The sequence below is a fragment of the Olea europaea genome, chromosome 15, assembly GCF_002742605.1.
Source record: "Olea europaea var. sylvestris chromosome 15, O_europaea_v1, whole genome shotgun sequence".
NCBI lineage: Eukaryota > Viridiplantae > Streptophyta > Magnoliopsida > Lamiales > Oleaceae > Olea > Olea europaea.
In genome coordinates this window covers 9,343,788-9,364,640 of record NC_036251.1, presented here as the reverse complement: position 1 = coordinate 9,364,640, position 20,853 = coordinate 9,343,788, and the positions used below count along the sequence as shown (strand labels likewise).

Here is a 20,853-nt window from a genome sequence, read left to right as displayed (position 1 = left end):
AAGTTTACGTGTAAAATATTTATTGTGTGAATACATAATTGAAAATGAGTATATAAAAAAGGGTTTTCAAATAATAGTTGTCAGACAGTGATTGAAATGAGATTTTTATGGAAAATATATTTTCAAATTATGATTTTTGGAGAATGTGTTGTTAAAAAATAATGAAAAATTTTGAGTTTATGTGTAACATTATTTTATAGGAGAATATAAGTTGAAAATGAGTATTGAGAAAAATGTATTTTTAAAAAAATTGGACCGAAACAGTGACCAAGTAATAAATTAAAAATTAGACCAAACGAATATTTAACTTTTACTTCGACAAATTAAGTTACTAATAAAAATAATTTAATAAGATGTTTAGGAATTTAATTAATTCAAAATTTTGATAATTTAATTTACAATTTATAATTTTACAATTCTGATACTATTTTCAAAATTAAGATTACTTAAATGATATATTCTCTTTTTTTATCGCGATATAGGGGGTGTGTAAATCGTTCACTGGATTTGTATTAAGAAGCATAATCATTATCGTTCATTTACATGGTCAAAAGGTTACAATTCTTCAATATAGAATGGATATGACTCATACGAGCCATAATTATATGTTGCTAAACTTCTCGTCAAATGTCACAACTGTCATAGTTGGGAATCATTTACGTTTACTTGAATAATCATCACACAAAATTATTGCAATTCTTCAAGATAGGAATAATTAAAAGTCACGATTATTTATCACATCTCATGTGAACTCATGACATATAAATTGATCGCAATCATACGATTTAGAATCTATCGGAGTAAATTGTTTTAAAAGCACATTATATGTTACAAATGTGATTTATGATCACATGGTGGAAGGATTCACATTCCCTATAATAAAACTCACAACATACGTTCAATGTTTCTTCTAATTACACCAATGTATGCCAAAATTAGCAAATACTTCAATTGTTGATTTCGTCGATCATTGTTTTTTAAAGAGTAAATATTATTTTTTTATATTTTAGGATAATTTAAATAAAAGGTGCTATTTTCATACGTTCACTGATTAATTCTTGTGTGTGTGTGTGTGTGTGTGTGTCTCTGTGTGTGTGTGTCTGTGTGTGTGTGTGTGTGAAAATGACCTGATTTTTTGCAATTTTGCGGAATATTTCACATTCCTCAAAATGTAAAGTTAAATATAAGAATTATCAATTTTTCCCTAATAATTATTTATCGATTTCATTATGATCCGATATCTATTAGGTAGTGTTTGATTCACTTCCAATTCCATTTTCCACTTTTGTTGGTGTTTGATAGGCATTTATTTTTTGACGATTGGATTTCCATGTTTGCTTCACATGGTGACCATTTCCAGCTTTTCATTGAATTTGTTTTCCCACCTATATGGTGGGAAATGGAATTCCAAGTTTTGTTTTTGTTTTTTTTTTTTTTAAATAATGGAAACAAATTTTATCCCTTATTGTAAAAAAAATATTTCTATTTAATTAACAATTTTCATATAAAACAAAGTCAAACGAACACCAAAAAAGATGATTTTCTTGATTTTTTTTTTTTACGCAATGGTAACAAATTCTATCTCCAATACCAGTAAAATTTATCCCTTTACTTTAATTGACAATTTCATATAAAACAAAGTCAAATGAATACCAAAAACACTTTTATTTCAACATTTTCAATTTGAAAAATTATATCAATCAAACACAATAAATTTACAATTTTCAAGAAAATAATTTGTAGGCAATTCAATTATCTGAAATTCGTTTTTTTTCACCCAAATTCAATCTTCGCAATCAGACGGACCTTTATTGTACATAAACACTATTATATATAATAATTGGCCAAAATATGCTTTAACATAAGCATTATGAGTAAATCAATCATAATTAATTATACTAATTTACACACAGTGTTATAACATCTATTTTGAGAGGTAGTTATATTACCACGACAAATTTTACTTACAGTATATTATAATCACACCAAAATTAAAACACATTTTCAATAATTGCACCATAACAAATTTATAATTATAGTTCTAATTCAATAAAAAATTAAAATGCCAATATATATTGTTCCCACAAATATTACTTCTTACATCACTTTTATGCACACGTAATTAAAATATACTTTTCATGAACACAACATAATTCTATAATTATTACCCAAACTCAATTTATTAAAAATAAAAATAAAAATGGTGGTGTATGTTCCCTTCTCTCTAGTCTACACTAAGGCTTCACTCATCTAACTTCTCTTAAAAAGGGGAAGTAGTTGCTACTGTAGAACGAATAGTAAACCAATCCCAAGTTACTGGTCATGCATTTTCTAATATTTGGAGATGCAATATCTACAATAGTGTTGAATCTCATTCTTTCATCCCATCCCGGTTTTAACAGTTTGAAAATTATTTCAATTTCAACACATAACCATCGTTTCCATTTCTCTTTCTCCTACCTACAATCTTCTGTTTCTCCATTTTTCATACAAAAATCAGAGCCTACACAGTAACCAGTATTCTCGCACCTTTGCTTGTGGTTATTGGAGCGACAATTGCCAAAGAAGCAGTCCAATACAAGAGGTGTAGGAACACCGGAGGCACAAAGCAGGATTTCATTTTTATTACTCTTTTGAGGTGCTCTTCCTACATTTTTGCTTTTTTTTTTTGACGAATTTCTCTTGCTTTAACCCTAATCTCTCTCTCGATGGTAGGAAAAAATACAAACAATTTGCAGGAATTGAGACATATACTGGTAAGTATACTTCTCACGCCTTCAATTTCTTACTCTTATGTATGTTTCTTCTAGTTTTTAAGTTGAGTTGTTAAATAATCGATTTTTCCCCATTTTATTTTCGATCTTTTAAGAGATCCAACCCAAATCAAAGCAAAAATCCTTTGGCAGGTGTTTCCCTATATATGTATGAGCTTTAGATTTTGTGTAATTTGGTTATAAATTGGGTTTTAGGTTGAGCTTTGTTTCATTACATATTATGGTCAAAATGTGTTTCAAAAGGGTGATATTTTGAAGCTATCATGAAATCTTCATTTTCCTCTTTTTGTTTATAGTTGTTCCATTTCCTTCAACCTGTATTTTTTGTGTTTGATCTTTTTCTCTCTATCTTTGTTCCAAGTTTAATGAAACCTCCCCAGAAAAGTGGAAATTTTGCCTAGAAATTGGTGATTGGCTCTCAGCTTGTAACTCTCGCTGACGGTGGCCCCCTTGGTGGGCCTCGTTTGTCATTCGCTAATGGGGTTTGGATTGATTAGAGTCTCAGCTTGAAGCCCAATTTTAAAGAAATTTTGGATAATGTTTACAAGGCAGCTTCTAATCCAGTTGATTTTCAAGTTAAGGTTAGTTTAATTTCTATTTTCAATTATAAAACTCATTAATCTGTTTATCCATTGTTTTTTAATTTTGTTAAGGGAAAGCTGGAGTGGATGTCCAGTATTACCAATGAAAAATAAATTTAGTTCAATTAGTTAAACTACTTTTGCTCGTTTCTATAAATTGTTTGTGAACACTCTTTTTATTTACACATTTTGAGGAGCCACTCATTTCTATCCATTCGTAATTTGAACTGTTTAAAAACACTCCCAAACACGTTATTATGTAAATAAACACAAGCAAGTTTAGCCAAAGGAATTTGAGCTTGAATTAAATATAGATTTCGGAATTCTGTTGACAAACTTGTTTGGTCCGAGTTAGTATTTCTCAAAGAACGATTTGTTCATTGTATGAATTTTTTCAAGTTTCAATGGAATTGAGTTTGATCTTGGCTATGCAATAAATCTTGGTTATTGAGTTGCAATTAACTTGAGCTTGATGTTAAATATCTTCTCTGATGATGAATAAAAATGGTTCGACTTCTTCTTAAAGCAAAAAATTTGACTTCTCTTATGACAGGCAAAAATAAAAAATTCAACTTCTTTGATGAAATTACTGGGGTACTGTTATTCATCGGGCACATTCTTAATCATATTCTTGGCTAATCAAATGTAATGAACTAGACTATTACGTATACATAGTCTTATACGATTGATTAAGGTCTGTATTTTTCTAATTTCGAAAGCTTCGACTAGCTATGCTTATGATACTGTATTTGTTGCCTGTCATCCGGTTTCTCTTATTTTTGTAAAGGTGGTTCCATGCATACACTTGATTGTTATGTGCTCTCTATTATCTTTATATGAGCGTTTTCTGAGACTGATCAACATGTTTCTTTTCTTAAATTCATTTCAACTTGAAACTGGAATATTGATTGCTAGAATGCCCTTTACATTGATTTGAAGTCTGGACTTAATAACGCTTTGGCTTTCACGTCTGTTGAGGAATTCAATAAAGCAACATTGTATGTTTTAGTTTAAATAGTGTTGGGAGAGTTTAAATTTTCTGCTCCATTGGAAGGGCCTTCATTTCACTATGCTAACAATATTGAGTTAATCACTTGCTTTCTCTACTCTACATGGCATAGATTACTTTTCTGATGAGAATTAAATTAGAAAAGCCCATATTGATAGTAGAATGAGAGCTTAAATTATATATCACATACATTAGACTTTTTAAATGTGTTTAGACATTAGTAATTTATTGAAGCACCAAATTTACAGCCACGAATAAGCATATGCCAGGAAAACTCATATCTAAGATCGTTTCAAAGTTGCTCTCCAAATCTGTGCTTCATTGTATGTTAGTTAGTAGATCATAAGACAAGGTATTTTTAAACTGTTAATTACTAATGTATCTTCAATCTTTTCCCCCTTTTTGGGATTTTTTATGGTCAATGTTGCTAATGAAAAGTTATTTATTTGCATTGCAAATTTTGTTGGTTTCTTTCGGTGAGGCCATATTTATTTCAGGTTTAATAAACTTTTAGGTTCAAGCTCATTTTCCTAATTCTGTGGCCTTGATTTGACTGTGTTTATAGTGGTAATTGGGAAATAAGTTGAAAAAATGTTTCTTCTTTGTATTCCTATTGTGGTTGACAGTTTCACTTGTTTACTGGTCAGGATTTACTATTTGAATAAGGGTAATTATAAATATATATTTTCCCATCTACTATTGTGCTGTCTTCGGAGTTTATTTGACTAAATGGTATTGAAAATGGTTGCTTTGTGAAGGCTTAATGTTAGTTAAATTAGTCGGACCTTGTGTATAATAATTTAATTTTTGATTATATGCTGGTTTATGGACTCAATTGGTCATTTTGTCTCTATGTTGCCCACTGTTTCAGTGTCACAAGGCAGGAGCGAGACAAGGTTACCGTAAGTATTATTTATTTACTTCTTATCAAATCAGTTTTTATTTAGCTATTTTTGGATGGAAACAAGTTAGTAGCCTATTTTAGATTGTCAAGTAAAACTTTATTACAAAAATCTAGGTTATATCCTAATCATTAAACTTAATGAATTTTGTCCTTATTAATATGATACAGAGAATGATTTACCTTTGGCCATGGAGAAAAAAGGAGTTTGATAGCATTTGTAAGAAGCAAGTAGTTAAAATTGAGCATCTAAACCAGCTGGTAATAGAATATTTTCCTATTGTAAACTGTTTGAACTATAACTGTGTTTTAAATTGGTCTAACATATAAATTTGGTCTAACATTTATACGATAAAAATGATTATGACATGATAGGTCTATTTATATATATTATTTGTCTCCCAAAATTTAAAAAACATGTCATGTTCTTTCAAAAGAATAAGAATTTTTGCCAAATTAGATAGACAACTCTAAATGAGTAGGTCAAACCTTGATATTTCCATTTACGCATCGTCAAAGATTCATTTCAGGTACATTTAACCCAAAGCAACGAAAAATAACTTGGATTCAAAACCCCATATAAAAAATTAAAATTCACAAACATAATTGCAATTGACATCTTCACTACGAAGAAGCTTGAAGATATTGTCTTCAAGGGGAGGTTCTCATCATTTTCATAACATAAACTAATCTATGATCTTGGCAAGAGCCGGCTAAATAGACCATTTTCTTCACCTGTTTAACAATATGATGTGATTCCATTCTACCTGCTTCCTAAAATGTCGCATGGGCTGAAAAAGATCAAGACTGATTACAAAAGGAATATGAATATTAACGCTGTGATCTACTTGGATTAATATGAAGTTGGCTCTTGTTCCTGAATGTACAGAATGTCTTGAAGCTTAGATTTATTGCACAAATGGCTGCCACTGAAGCAAGGAAAGAAGCTTCTGCTGCAGAAAGTTACATAGATCTCTAAGGTATTATATTCTTCTATTTTGGTGTAGGGATCTTATGTATTCTTTCTTTTTAGAAGGAAAAAAGTTATTTTCGATGACTTTTTCGATTTTGTATGCACAAGCTGTCCAAGTTTTAATGTTGTGTTGTTGAATTGGTGTTAATCCTTTGATTTTCTCTCCTACCTTTGTACAAAATTTCCTTCAAATTTCAGAGAGGGCGGGAAATTTTCCACAAAAATGGACTCTGGGAACCTGAGGAACGAGAAGTTCTACAGAGGTTTTTTTAGTGAGAGAAGGGGAATCTTTTTGATGGGGTCATTGGGACAAGGTCAGAACAAATATTTTTTTAATTGCTTTTGATTTAGTCCCGTTTCAAGATTTTCTTTTGCTCAAACAAATGTGATCTTTTTGATGTATAAATTCCCGATTTCATTTTAACACTGTCCACTTTGCATGTCATGACAGAATTTATTGTCAATGCCTGTCTATGATGTCAACATTTTATATTTGTACTATAGTTTTCATCTATGAATAGCAACACATGCTTTTATTTTTCACTCATGCGGCAGTCTTTATCTGTAATAAGGTCTTGTTTCCATTTTTTTGCAACCATTGACTTTCCTCGTATCATCTTTATTTTATTCTGAAACCATTAAGTTTCATTGGATTGACTTCTGTGGCTTTACTATTGGCTTATTTTTTCCTGACATCATTTATGTCCTGCAGTCTTTGCAACTCTATGTGATATTGAGTGTCTTTTGTTTTGATGAGTATGTTTTAAGTGTCAAGAATATTTTTTTTTAGAGTTTGGAAATGGAGAACATGAATTAGAGCAATACCACCACATTGGTTGGTATATTGTTTACTTAGGAAGTTAGGATAAAGGTTATATTGCAGTTTCAAATGTTTGACCTTTTTAATTATAATTTGCTTTTTGTTGCCTAATTGGAGACTTAAGAAAAAGAAGTTTGGAAGAGCAATTTTTCGTAATATGTGGTTTATAGCCTATGGGGTTTTCAAAGATTTCTTGATTTGTTATTTATGGGATTTTTTTTAAATGAACAAATTCATAGATTTACACTATTCTTTATTATGAAATCGCCGTTGCATTTGAAATCTTCATCGAGATTATGTGCAAAAGTATGATGGAAGAAATCTTCATGCTATAGGACCTAGATGTGCAACTCAATGATGTCATAAGAACTGAGATTGAAGAAGAAGTGCTCTTCTACCTAAAAATGACACCAAAACGACAGAGTCCACCCGAATATCTATATGAAATAATCTTCATATTCGATTCTTCAACAACAACCACTTATGTCAACTCTTCAAATACAATCAGTCAATTGGATTATTCACTTGCAATGGATGATAACAACAATTCAACCGGGATCAACAATAATTTAAACAAAATAACCACAAAAGGCAAAACCAAAACGTAATTAATAGATATTTTAGTGGCCTTTGTTTCCCTTCAAAATATTTTTTATTGATCTTTTTTATTGCCATTTTTATACTAATCCAACATCTTGTCAAGGCTAGATAGAAATTATGGACGGGTGGGTCAGATTTTCCAGTAAAATTTAGCAACCATACTCTGGAGTGGTGATAAGCAGCCCCCACAGCTTGAGCTTGTTGGGCACTCAATTGTAAGAGTACTTCAATGGGAACTTAAAACTAAGTCAAGTGTAGCTCACTTCCATTATCATGATAGTTTTATTGAAGTTCATTTCTTATAATGTAAAACATTTCTTTATGTTTTTGAGCTCCTTTTCAGGCTGTGCTATGGATCTCTACGATCCATATGGAGGAATGATGGTAGCTTATGGATAGCCTTCGATATGTGCATGAGTGGTAACTTGTGTTTTAAATGCAGTGGTTCATTTCTTATTTTTCTTCTCTTCATTATTAAATTGTCACAAGGGAAGTACGTACTTTCTTAAAGGTGGGGAGTATGGTTGCCTACTTCTTGTTTCCATTGCCGTTTAATGTAGCCCTTCTTTTTTGGAGAACTTCATAATACGTTGTACTTTAAGTTGAGGAATTATAAAAAGACATTATCGTAGCATGGAGCAGCACCTTAAGTAAGGTTCAAAAATGGGCACTGGTGTGGGGAGTTATCTTCGCTAGACTACTTCTACCAAACACACTTGCTATAAAAGTTGATTGCACAAATTGGATTAAAATGAGTGCAGAAAGTTGTAAAGAAGACTACTGAAAATGAAAAAAAATCCATTTATTGAAAGGTAGAAAAACTGAGTAATAATACTAGAGAGGGGCAAAAACTTGGACAAAATCTAAGCAGTTCTTCGAAAACTCAATACCCCTTATACTATTCTTGAGAGAAAAATGCCAAATTACTTGGGTAGACAAAAATTTCTCTCATGCTCCTTATGTTTCATGTAAAGAAAATATGCATCAAACTAAAGTTTTTATGATGTTTCTTTATCTTTTATGTTCTTTTTGCCTCTCAGAAAGAGGTTATTCTTACTTATTTCGATCCACAGTGGTGCTCAATTGAATTTTGTTGTCTAGATGCTGAGATTAATGTTTGTCCAGTATATGCGATGATTTGATTCATAATTTTGCTTACTGAATAATTGCAATTAAATAAACATAATATTGCTGGCTTAGTTTCTGATATATAGGCTAAAATCAAACAATGTAAATGTTATACATAGTGAGCAAGTATTGGAAGAGAGAAGAAAGGCACTGCTTGCTCTTAAGTTGGAGGAAAGGAAGGTCAATTTGGGCAACGAACTAAAATCCATGCAACTTCTGTCCAACAAGAACGATGATGAAGTCTTTATCAAATTGGTGAGCCTATTGTTTTGTCAATGCTAAATTTAGTTTGGTCGTGTAGAGTTTAAGTGTATTGATTTCATTGTTGTGAGGTTTTAAGAAGTTTTAACATGTTGCAAATTTTTTGTTATATGATCTCAAAATTCATACAAATATGGTATATTTTCTTTATAATAATTTGTTTATTTTCAGCATCTCTTCTTCTATTCAACTTGATATTTTCAATTAATAATTATATAAATTTCAGCCAACATTCCTAAATGCTGCTATCTCTGACTTCTTCAACAATATTTAAAACTCTACAATTTATACACTAATAAAAATAGAATAAATATAAAACTCGTGCAACACATGTGACAACGACTAGCTTTAGAGTGATGCTATGTGTAAAAAAAAAGTTTGATAGATTTCCTGTAGATACACACTTGGCAATTAAATATTGGTATATGATAAAAATAAAGAAAAAAGCAACCATAAAGTTTTGCCAGCATACACTACGCCAAAAATAGGTTTTTGCAACGGGCAATAAACGTTGCTAAAGGCCTACGGCAACGTTCAGGCGTCTGTTGCAAACCTTGACGTTGCTGTTGAGGGTTAATATATGGCAACGTTCAATGAACGTTGCCGTAAAGGTTTACGACAACGTTCTTTGAACGTTGCGAATAAGAGATACGGCAACGTTCATTGAACGTTGCCGTAGGTTATTTACAAATTTTTATTTTATTATTTTTATTATTTTTCCTATTTGTATAGCTATTTACGAAATCAACAACAAAATAAAAAATAAAATAAAATTGGCTTGCATAAAATTGATATTATTTTATTAATCAATAGACAAAACACATCATTATAATAAATTGAAGAAATTTTTTTATTAGCATATTGCCCATCAAATAAACATCTTACATTCCTCTCAAATAAAAGAAAATTAACTAGTGCAAGGCCTTCTTTAGGCTGCAACTCAAAAAAACCTAAATCTACACCAGGAAGTTTAAAGGCTTCCTCGGCATTTAGAGTTTCTCTTGTGGATCCAACAGCCTTAGAATTAGGCCACCCTATCAACATACCAGCAATGTAGGACAACGGAACAAGATCACCTGAGGTTGAGATCGTGCCACGGAGGGGTAAGCACAGCGTGATGTTGTGGTTAAGAAACTTGGTTATAGCTTCCAAAACTTTGAATCTGAATGTGGCAGTGTGACAAGACTCTGTTCCATTCTCAAACATTCCAGCATTCAAGAACCTGTCATATGCAATCATAATGCCAATAATTAGAATTTCACAATTCAATTTAATAGCTGCAGAATCTTGTGCAATATCTGCCAATAAATTCAAACAGACAATATTTTCTTATTAACATAAAAGAAAAACTAAATTTTCAGTTTTCTTATCAAAAAATAATGGATGCATCCATTCGTAAATATTGAATTGGTTTCAATCAAGATGGCCTCAAAATAATAAAGTAATAAAATCGCCATAGATAAAATCGAAAAAATACAGCAATTTTAAATCATTTCAGAGTCAGACCAACAACCAAACTTCCAATGATCCACCAATAATGTAAGCAAGGCTTGTGATTTACTGAAAAAACAAGAAATAAATATTACAACATGTCATTTTAAATCATTTCTTACTTTGATATATACAGCTTAAAAAAAGAGTTAGCATGACATTCACGGAGAATTTATTCCTCCAAACAAATCGTATCCACTAGGCAAAGCAATTGCTATGAATCTAAAGGAATGTCCATGTGTAAAAGTTACATACCAACAAAGTTATCAATGGAGGGAGTTAGAACTGGAGCTGGAGAGGTATAAGGCTCACCAGGAACTGAAACATAATAGATAAACCAAAAACAAAAATACATCAAAGCCTCGTTCAAATCTTAAGTCACGTAGATAGATTACAGTGCAGAGTGCCTAGTAAAATTGAAGGCTTTTTACTATAATGACATCCAATTTTACTCTCAAGTGGTCGGTTCCAAATAACATATTATTACACCGTTGATCAGGATAATAGGAGGTTCATCGATAAACTACCATATATTAGCCTACATATATTTGTAACAGAGGTGATTCTTTCTATTTGATTGGGAACCAATAGGACACAATTCGGGCAACAAAATTCAATTGTACTTCTCACAAAATTGTATTGGTCAGTTTCAAAAGAGAAAATGTCACAAATACTTGCTCCAATTGATCGTTTCCATTTGTGCCAACAATTAAACAACGTAAACTACTTAACCAAACTCTAAACCAAACGGTAATATTCCCTCAAATCTTGTTTCAAAAACAGGAACACAAGTTCCTTGCACCAACCAAAACCTTTGTAAACCATTTTGAGCAACACAGTAATTAATCATTCACAATAACTTTCTACTTCACCAAATTCAAAAAATGGTTTATGTGAATTTAATTGAGTAACTAAATACAAATTTATTGGCAATGGAGAAAACCATTAAATCAACTTCATATTCGCAAAATAACTCAACCACCAATCACAATAATAATAATAATAATAATAATAATAATAATAATAATAATAATAAATAAATAAATAAATAAATAAATAAATAAAGCCAAAGCATTAGTGGAAGAAATAATTACCTGAAAATGGGGTGGCAGAAAAAGCGCAAACTGCTTGAGGCTTTTGAAATTGGCGAGACAAACTGATATTTGCATATAACAGTACACTTCGAATGAGTTTCATTGCACCTATTAATTAATCATCAAACAACATATTGCATTAAAGAATTCGTTTTTTCTAATTCTAAATATATGAAATCTGTAAACAAAAATGAACTTTTGGTTTACTGTAAACAAATTTACACATACTGTAAACAAGAATTCGTCTTTTCTAAATATGTAAAAATAGTAAACAAAAAATAAGAAAAAAATTGTGTTTCTAAATATATAAAAACAGTAAGGTTCGCCACCTTAGGACTAGTAAAAACAAAAATAAACTTTTACCTTGCAAATCAACATAAACTCACACAAAAATGAACAAATCTTTAGAAAATTACTTTAAAAAAAGCAATCACGAAGCCAAATAGAAGAACCCTTGCATTGTACCACAGGACTCGCGAGTCAAACAGGAGATCTACCTTGCATAGCATAGTCGCCAAGTTGTTAATCGCGACGGAGTGTAGTCCCTCAAGCCGTGGAGGAGACTGATGGACCGACTAAACAAGTTGTTAATCGCGGCATTGCGACTCACATGGTTAGGGTTGAAAAAAGGGTCGGCTTGTTGTCATTTGTGAAAGAGTGAAGGGGAGGGAAGAAGAAAGGTGGCGCCGTTTCGCCTGCATCGTTGATGGTGACGATGGAAGGAAGGCAACGCCACGATTCCAGTGGCGAGAGACCGAGAGCAAGAGAAAGAGGGAAGAAATTACGGTTGTCATTGGTAGGAACTTGAGTTTTTAACTACACTAACCAATTGGGTCCGGTTGGATCGGGTGGTTTGTGTTTTGTTTAAGCATTAATTTATTGCAAAATGCTACTAGAACCTCTAACGGCAACGTTTATTGAACGTTGCTAAAACTAATTAAAAGCAACGTTCATTGAACGTTGCTAAAACATTTAAAGGCAACGCTCTTTGAACGTTGCCAAAACTTATTAACGGCAACGTTCATTGAACGTTGCTAAAACCTCTAAAGGTAACGTTCAAAACTGATTAACGACAACGTTTATTGAACGTTGTTAAGACTAACTAAATGCAACATTCAATGAACGTTGCTAAAACCTCTAAAGGCAACGTTCATTGAACGTTGTCAAAACTTATTAACACTAACATTCATTGAACGTTGCCAAAACTGAATGCACGTTGCAAAAAAATAATAATAACAACAACGGTCTAGGAATGTTGCAAAAGGGTGTATTTAGCAACTTTCATTAAAAAAAACGTTGTTAAATCTCAATTTGGTCAACCAATGGCAACATATATTTGCTGAATGTTACAATATACCCCTTTTAACAACATACAATTGATGAATGTTTCATTTTAAATGTTGCAAAAGCCCTTTTTTCTCGTAGTGATAACACTTGTATAACTTCCGTGGACAATTCCCCTGTACAAGGGGAATTGCTCCCCACCCCACCCCACGTCCCCATTGGCTCAAAATAAAAAACATGACAACACATTGAAAGATTTGGAGTAATAATGAAAGGGGGTGGCGGCAACACATCATGATATTTGTTGTGGTCATTAGTTTTGGTTAAGGCTTTTACTTAATGGCATTTCAAAAATTTATGCATATTATAATCTGGATAAAAAATTTATTGTGGAGGTAGTATAACCACCAAACTTGTACGAATCGTCATATCTTTTGCTGTATGAATCATTGCATTTATATATGTGTGTGTGTGTCAATAATAGATAGGATACTTATGTCATTTTAAACATAATATTTGTTTGATTCGCCACATTTTGAAGTATTTTTCTATTTACTAATGTGCCATAACTACATAAATAACCATACTTTTAAGCCCTTTTCACATAAAATATTTTGTATTTATTCAACCACAATTATTTAGTTTATTTTGTTTGTATTTTCTAGGGTGGCTTCGAAGCATATAATTCATTTTAAATTGAAGTCTGTATTGTGAATGAGTTGGATGAACAATGATAATTCAAGCAAATAATGAAATTTGCTTTGATTGCCTTAAATTTTACTATAAAGTTTTTACAATAATTATTCAACTGCTGCATTACTCTGAAAATCTCCATTGCTGATGATCTATATGAGCGCGAATCAAATTTCAAAAAAAAATCTAATTGTCGCTTCAAATTTCTCCAGATGAGCACAGATTAAATTTCGCAATAACCTATATGAGTACAAACAATTTCCGCCGCCTCGTTGCATGGAAACTTGCATCAAGTATGAATATTTTGTCAAATCCTTAAGCATTCTGGCTTTTGCAATTCTATATAAAATTGGTGGGGGGTGAGTAAGCAGATTAAGGAAATGACAACTAAGGGTAATATTTGAGAAGGGAATGATTGTGCTCCAATCAAATTGAAAATCAAGAGAAAAGATAACAAAAAGCTCGGGTGCTCATGGAAAATCTTATTGAAAAATTTCATCTTTCTTTCTTCTCCTTTGTTTCTTGCTAATGAGTGAAATCAATTACACACGGAGATCTTGTCGGAGTTCGTCACGTTCCATCAAATTTCTTTTCTTTTTTACACCACAATTTCACAATTTTATATCAAACAATTAACGAGCTAACATTTCGTAGTTTAACTATACTAAATGGTCTTTTGGTAGACATTAGCCATTATCATAAATTTGAGAGTACTTTTCTGACAATTCACTTGCGCTAACAACTCAAAGTTCAACTATACTAAATGTACGTTCTTGATCACTCTCCCTCCAATGAGACATAACTTAGGCAAGAATGAGAGACTGTTTGGGAAATCAAATGGGATAATGATGCCATATGACAAAGTGTAATGGAAGATGTAGACAAGAGTGTACATGCAGCATAATTCATTCAAAGTTAAGACATACAGAAGTCCAAAGATTAGCTTGCTAAATTACAGAGTTAGAAAGCCTAATGGCGAATTCCAAAGGTTAGTACTTGACACTAATTCATTAGTTAGGCCAGAAATGTGACGACACAGTGATAAAATTCAAGCTTCTCTAAGTCGAAACGGACCTAGACATAATCTAAACAAAACTCAAATGCAAAAAAACATAGTGTGACTATGACTAAACGAGCTTTTAAGAACACTGCAATTAATTGTCGTTCAAATGAACCTCACTCCACAAGAATACACAAGTTATTTAACTTGTTTTCTCATCCATGATTGATGTTCCAAACAAGGAACTTACCCAACTATTGTGGCAAAATGGAAGTAACAAAGAAAGTCCAAATGATCATTTGATCACTTTATTTAGCAAATATTCAAAATCGGGAGGAGCCCAGGTTCATGTTTTAACAGAAATTAACATCATCTTATCGACTCAACGGTACAAGCTTTCAGATCTGAGATTCTCAGCAATTTCTGTTTCCCACCTGTCACCATTCTCGAGTAGCTTCTCCTTGTCGTAGAGAAGTTCCTATAGCAGCGAGAAATAAGTTATCTACTCCATTATAGCATTAGTAATAAATAGTTCAATTAATAATTTAGCGAGAAGTTTTAACCTCGTGAGTTTCAGTAGCAAATTCAAAGTTGGGCCCTTCAACAATGGCATCAACAGGACATGCTTCTTGGCAAAACCCGCAGTAAATGCACTTTGTCATGTCGATATCATACCTGATGAATTCAGATGACAGAGAGAATGAGATGCATGGAGCAAACCGAGAGGAATAGCATGGGCAGATAACAAAACTATAACCTGGTTGTCCGACGGCTTCCATCTTCTCGTTCCTCAGCTTCAATAGTGATTGCTTGGGCAGGGCAAATCTGTCAAAAGACAAAATAATCAAATAAACTGATGGTCATTAACAGATCAGTAAATATCAAATTGAGCATGTGTCTAAAACACAAGCAAGTATTCAGCCCACCAGCTGTGCATAACACAAGCTTGTGCCTAACATTGAGATGTTTATCATAGAAACAAGATATATACCAAATAAAAAACAATCATGTGGCTAGAATCTACATTAATGTATATCCCTTACAGCCTCACACAGTTTGCAGGCAATACACCGTTCCTCTCCAGTTGGATATCGTCGGAGAGCATGTTCTCCACGAAAACGAGGACTCAAAGGGCCCTTCTCGAATGGATAGTTGATCTGCACATTTATAATATCTTCAGACTTTGATCCATTCAAAAGAACAAACAAGACCAAATTCTAGCCCATAACTGGTGTTGTGAAGTTCAACAATTAGCCACTTCAGGAACCCTTCCACCCTCCATAGAAAAACTTTCAATAAAGGTAAAGCACATGTACTTGAGAATTGTGGGAGATGAAAATTGTTCTTTCACATTGAATCAAACACTAGCAGTGGATTTCTTTCAACGTTAGTCCAAGGAGGAGGATGATGTCACGATAAAAATATATATTCACTTCAAAGTGAGAAGTGGAAAAATAAAAAGAGAAGAGAAGCAAAACAAGGACACATACTGTAACTTTCTTCTCAAAGAAGTATTTGAGCGTCAGACTAAGACCCCGAACCATTTCTGTGAGGAATAATGTGTTTATGCTCCTCTCAAAAACTGCAATTGAGTAGCAAGGAACAGGGTTATATTTGCACATTTTGAAGAGAAAAAGGTGTAAAATCAAGTATAACATCAAATTTAAAGATCTTAAAATGCCTCCACCAGAATTCCAATCTTTTGATATCTCCTTTGCAAGTTGCTCCCTTTCTTTATCATCTGAAGTAAAATAAGCCAACACTAATTAAAACATGTAGGAAATGAGCATCTCTACTGTTTTCCAACAAACAAACAGGTACTCAATGAAACAGGAACACATTTTATAAATTCATGGAGTCAAAGAGGCATCTTGGAATAACTCATGCAGGCTTGTTGAATGAATTCCAAATTACCCCTTATATGAATTCTACAAAATCTTAAGAATATAGTAACTAGCTGAATTACATCCCTCGGAAATGTCTACACAATCTTGGAATAACTGATGCAAGCTTGTTGCATTTCTACATAATCTTAAGAATATAGTAACTGAAATACATCCCTCAGAAATGTCTACCAAAGTTTTCCAATAATGAGAAATGCTGAATAATTTTAATAGACAAGACACTAGTATGGTGAAGCCAATCTAAAATATCATCTCCTGTTACTCAATGAGAATCTTGTGCCTACCTTATTCAGTAGTAACCATCTCTACATGCAATGATCTTGTTCTTTTCAGAATATTTTATTGATCCCAACCATCTTACTAGCAAGAGAACCTTCCCCCATGCCTTTTCAAATTTCTGGATTTTACTTTATTGATTAGTAATTATTTAATTTCAAACCATTCTATGTTATTGGATTTATAAGTACATACAAATGTTCTAGCTTGGCTAGAGGAGGCTAATGACAATGCCAGCAGTCACAGTGTGGCAATAAAAAAATAATATAATTTCTGGTATTATTTGTAGATGTCATGTTAATTACGTAGCATATAGTGCATAAAAAACACTATATTATATTTAATACAATATGGAACATTAATACAGCATAACTGATGGACCCCGAAAGCACAGTAGTATGAAAAATAGAGCTCACCAGCATTTTCAGTTGATAGAAAAGCAATAAAAATATGGATTAGAAATTGGGATATATCAAGCCATATTAATTTCCAAATAAAACCATAAAAAATCCACTTGCCATAGGTACATTTAACCACTGAGTTGCAGCTGAAATTAGTAGCTTTTCACCCTAAGCCGACAAAAGCATTTGCCACTCAGAAGTTAGAACATACCACATTACCTTGATGCATTTGTATGTCCATAGGAATATATTGTATACACGAAAGTAGAAAATCAAACTCTTAAAAGCACACCTTTGTCAGTAGAGAATGAGTGCTTCGTGGCAAATGAGCGTTCGCCGTAGATCATCTCGTAAGGGTTGGAGCCCTGCAATGCTTGGCCTGCCAGAGCCTACATTTTTTTTGTTCCCCAAGAACAAGTACTTAGTAAAAAATTTCTACCAAAGAATAAAAGTGGAGTTAAGAAGAGAAAAAGATCCAACTGAAATTACTCTTGCATCAAGAAAGAGATGCTAGCAAGATATCATGCAAAATGATCCATCTAAAAATTAATGATAAAAACTTGTTATATCCAAAAAACAACGATTGCATACTTTTTTATTTTCCTGGGAGATTGACCATTTGATTATTCTATCCAACTTATTGCGAGTGTATGAGAAAATAACAGCGCAGTTGCGACAACACTTGATCAAAAAATTTCATCCGATCCACAAACTAATGAAATAATGAATCAAAAAAATTTCAAATTCTTTAATTTAGTCACATCTTAATACTGCTGATCCTTGAATAGAAAAATAAGATTTTATTGGGGGAAACCCTAGAAATTAATCGTAACAAAAGCCGCCAGCAGCTCCAGCACCTCAGAATTCTCATTGAAACAGTAATTATATTTTAAATAGAGTACTAGGGTTACCAAATCCTCCAATCTGAAAACTTAAAAAACAGTAAAAATGAAAAAGAAAATCCACAAGAGGGCTTACGAGCTGGCGAGAGCGAAGAGCAGAAATGGATTTTCGAGCTAAAATCGAGGCCATTTTTGCCGTTGCAGATTCAGTGGGGGCGTTTCCGATTCTTCGAACTCGCGGAATCGACCGGGAAAGAACGATAAATTAGGTTGATTGCAACCGGCCTCGGTGACAGGCGGTGAAGGATTAATATTTTGATAAATTTCACTTCGCCCCCTCAAATTATCCCAATTGTTACTTTAACCTCATATGTTTAGTTAATCTTAGTTAGTCAGTTTGTGTAAAGCCAATTAAGAGTACGATACTATTAAGGACCTGATGTAATTTCTTAAAAATATTTTATTTTTTGAGAAAATAGGTTAAAAGTAAGAAAATTTTATGAATTCACATATAAAATTATTTTATTAAGAGTTAAAAATTAATTTAATTAACAATAAATTTTCTAGAATTTGAATCGAACGAGGGCTAAATGAGGTTGATGTATGGTGTATTAAATTAATTAGAATTTTAAAGACTTTTATATTTTTAAATAAATATTTAATTTGGACGTCTTAAGTGCTGGTTTGGGAAAGATAATTTGACGTGAAAAATAATTTCTTTAAAAATTACGAAGTTAAAAAATAGAGAAAAGTTATGAATTCAAGTGTAAAATTATTTTTATTGAAGAAAATAGTGGTTTAAAATAAATTTAAGAAAAATAATTTGTAAATAAGTTCTATCAAACAAATGCATTCTTTAAACGTATTGAAATATTCAATATAAACTTTTTATAGAAGTCCTGATAAATTTTGGTTATTTAAATTTTTAAAACTCACGAGTATTTAAAATATTAATGAGTTCTAACAACTTTCATACAATTCTCCACATACTAATTTTTAAGAAGAAAGTACAAATACAAGTCACACAATTTGTTTTCCATCTACCTAGGCTTGTCCATTCGTTGAGTCAGTTCTATATTTAAGTAATCAAAAGCACCCATTACATTTCAAATATTTCATTAATTGATCAATCCTTGTCCACATAACTACTAGAACATAGCCTATACGCGAAACATTAGTTTGGGTTCGGTTTCAATTCTACTTATAATTTATTTTTATTTTTTTTAATTCTTCAAGATATGCTAATTAATAGAAAAATTAGAATAAAAATGCAATGAAAAAATTTGGGCCATAATTATGATAACAAACAAAGATTGAGAACCTTCAATATAATAAAAAAATTGAACAAAATAAAATTTCGACGTTAGTATATTCATCTGAATTTAAAAGTAAGATTTTGTTTCAACCTGGACGATGAGACATGTAAGGTTTTTTAATCGTCTTCGTTTCTAGTCTCTCTTGACCCTCCTTCCCCATTTTCCCATTTTACTTCATGAAAAATGATATAAATATTTATTTTTCGCTTTAGGGGAACGATTATTTTATTTGAATTGTTCATTAGATTTTTCTTTTTAATTTTTCTAATGAAAATTATAAGTACATTAGTTTTGAGAATTAATTGCTTCAATGGTCACTCGATGTTTTCGATTGCTCACTGAAGTTTAAGATGTCAATAAGTAACTTTCAACATTTGGATGAGTTTAGTGCCCAAAACTTAACATCTTAAATTTCATTGAGCAATTGAAGATACATACATGAGTTCAATAATCACTGGGACAATTAACTCTATTTTTGAAGGAAAAAAGTTAAAAAATTTATTAACTAAAAAAATGGCATTGAATTGAGCCCCATTTTTTTGGGTTGGAATGCATTTTGAAATAGTAGATTAAGGAAAAATAAGGGAAAATTTTAGTTTTGCACATAATATTATTTTATTAAAAAATGTGTAATTGGAAAAAAAAAGAAAAAAAGAAAGAATCAAACAAGGCTAAATTACAAATATTATAATCTCAAGTAAGTATTTCTATTGTAAGATAAATTAAGTTTCAAACTTTTAAAATTAAAACTCATTAGTTTTTTGTTTTCCTTTTAATTTTCAAGTTTAATTTTAAAATTAAAACTCATAATTTCATAATGTAATTTATATTTTAATTGGGATAGTTCATATTATTGTAGAGATTAAGTTTGATGCTATAAAAGGGAATCAATTTTTATAGTTTGATACAACAATTTGAAGTATTATCATTTCTACAATTTTATACTATTTCGACAACTCGATGATAGACTAATTTTTTATCTCCCTATGATCGTGCTGATAGAAGGAGAATCAGCTGTGACTGTGAGCCACATGAATTTTATTTTGGAGCCATGTAGTGCTGAAAATACTCGCATGAAGGAGGGCAACACGACTTTAGGACAACGTCCTTGACGTGACTCCCTAAAACTTACATTCTAACCCTCTTCTTATTGTTGAATTATAATGTTAATATTGTTATGATAATGTTATGTTTATGTAATTACTAAATTATGTTATTTATATTTATTAGTGGATATGTTAATCTACACACAAATCACTCAATTTTTTCAACAATCTAATAAAGTCGTGTTACGATGATTTGTATGTAACAATTCTTGTTATGATCTTCAAAGTGGAAGAAATATATCATGTATGGGTGCTCAAGTGATGAGAGAAAAAAAATGGATTCCCTATCGCCGTCCTATTATGTAAGTATTTTTATCAATTATGAAACATGAATTTTTATTCAAAACTCAAAAATATGGACTTATTGGCTCAATCAATTTAACTTTATGCTTAGTGTGA

At 31.7% G+C, this 20,853-nt stretch overlaps 1 protein-coding gene across 2 annotated transcripts; it reads right to left on the bottom strand.

Moving 5' to 3' along the window:
• Window positions 1-14,731: 14,731 nt before the first annotated feature.
• Window positions 14,732-18,334, bottom strand: LOC111410064 (NADH dehydrogenase [ubiquinone] iron-sulfur protein 8, mitochondrial). Of its 2 annotated transcripts, XM_023040226.1 has the most exons (8): window positions 18,169-18,330; window positions 17,483-17,579; window positions 16,297-16,350; window positions 16,100-16,191; window positions 15,653-15,766; window positions 15,367-15,434; window positions 15,173-15,284; window positions 14,732-15,087 (listed from the first exon to the last, which is right to left on the bottom strand). In XM_023040226.1, exons 1-8 carry the CDS (start codon window positions 18,220-18,222, stop codon window positions 14,992-14,994), a joined length of 687 nt encoding a protein of 228 aa, XP_022895994.1. In that variant the 5' UTR covers window positions 18,223-18,330; the 3' UTR covers window positions 14,732-14,991. The 2 variants fall into 2 exon arrangements, with proteins under 2 accessions (XP_022895994.1, XP_022895995.1); XM_023040227.1 differs by lacking the exon at window positions 15,653-15,766 and having other exon boundaries at window positions 18,169-18,334.
• Window positions 18,335-20,853: the final 2,519 nt, after the last annotated feature.

Excerpts from the sequence above, each read along its gene's own strand:
- LOC111410064 (XM_023040226.1), bottom strand. The coding sequence starts at position 18,222 with ATGGCCTCGATTTTAGCTCGAAAATCCATTTCTGCTCTTCGCTCTCGC. Across the intron at positions 16,351-17,482 it reads CTCATTCTCTACTGACAAAG|ATGATAAAGAAAGGGAGCAA; the intron begins GTGTGCTTTTAA and ends ATTTTACTTCAG. Across the intron at positions 15,088-15,172 it reads TTGCTACTGAAACTCACGAG|GAACTTCTCTACGACAAGGA; the intron begins GTTAAAACTTCT and ends TCGCTGCTATAG.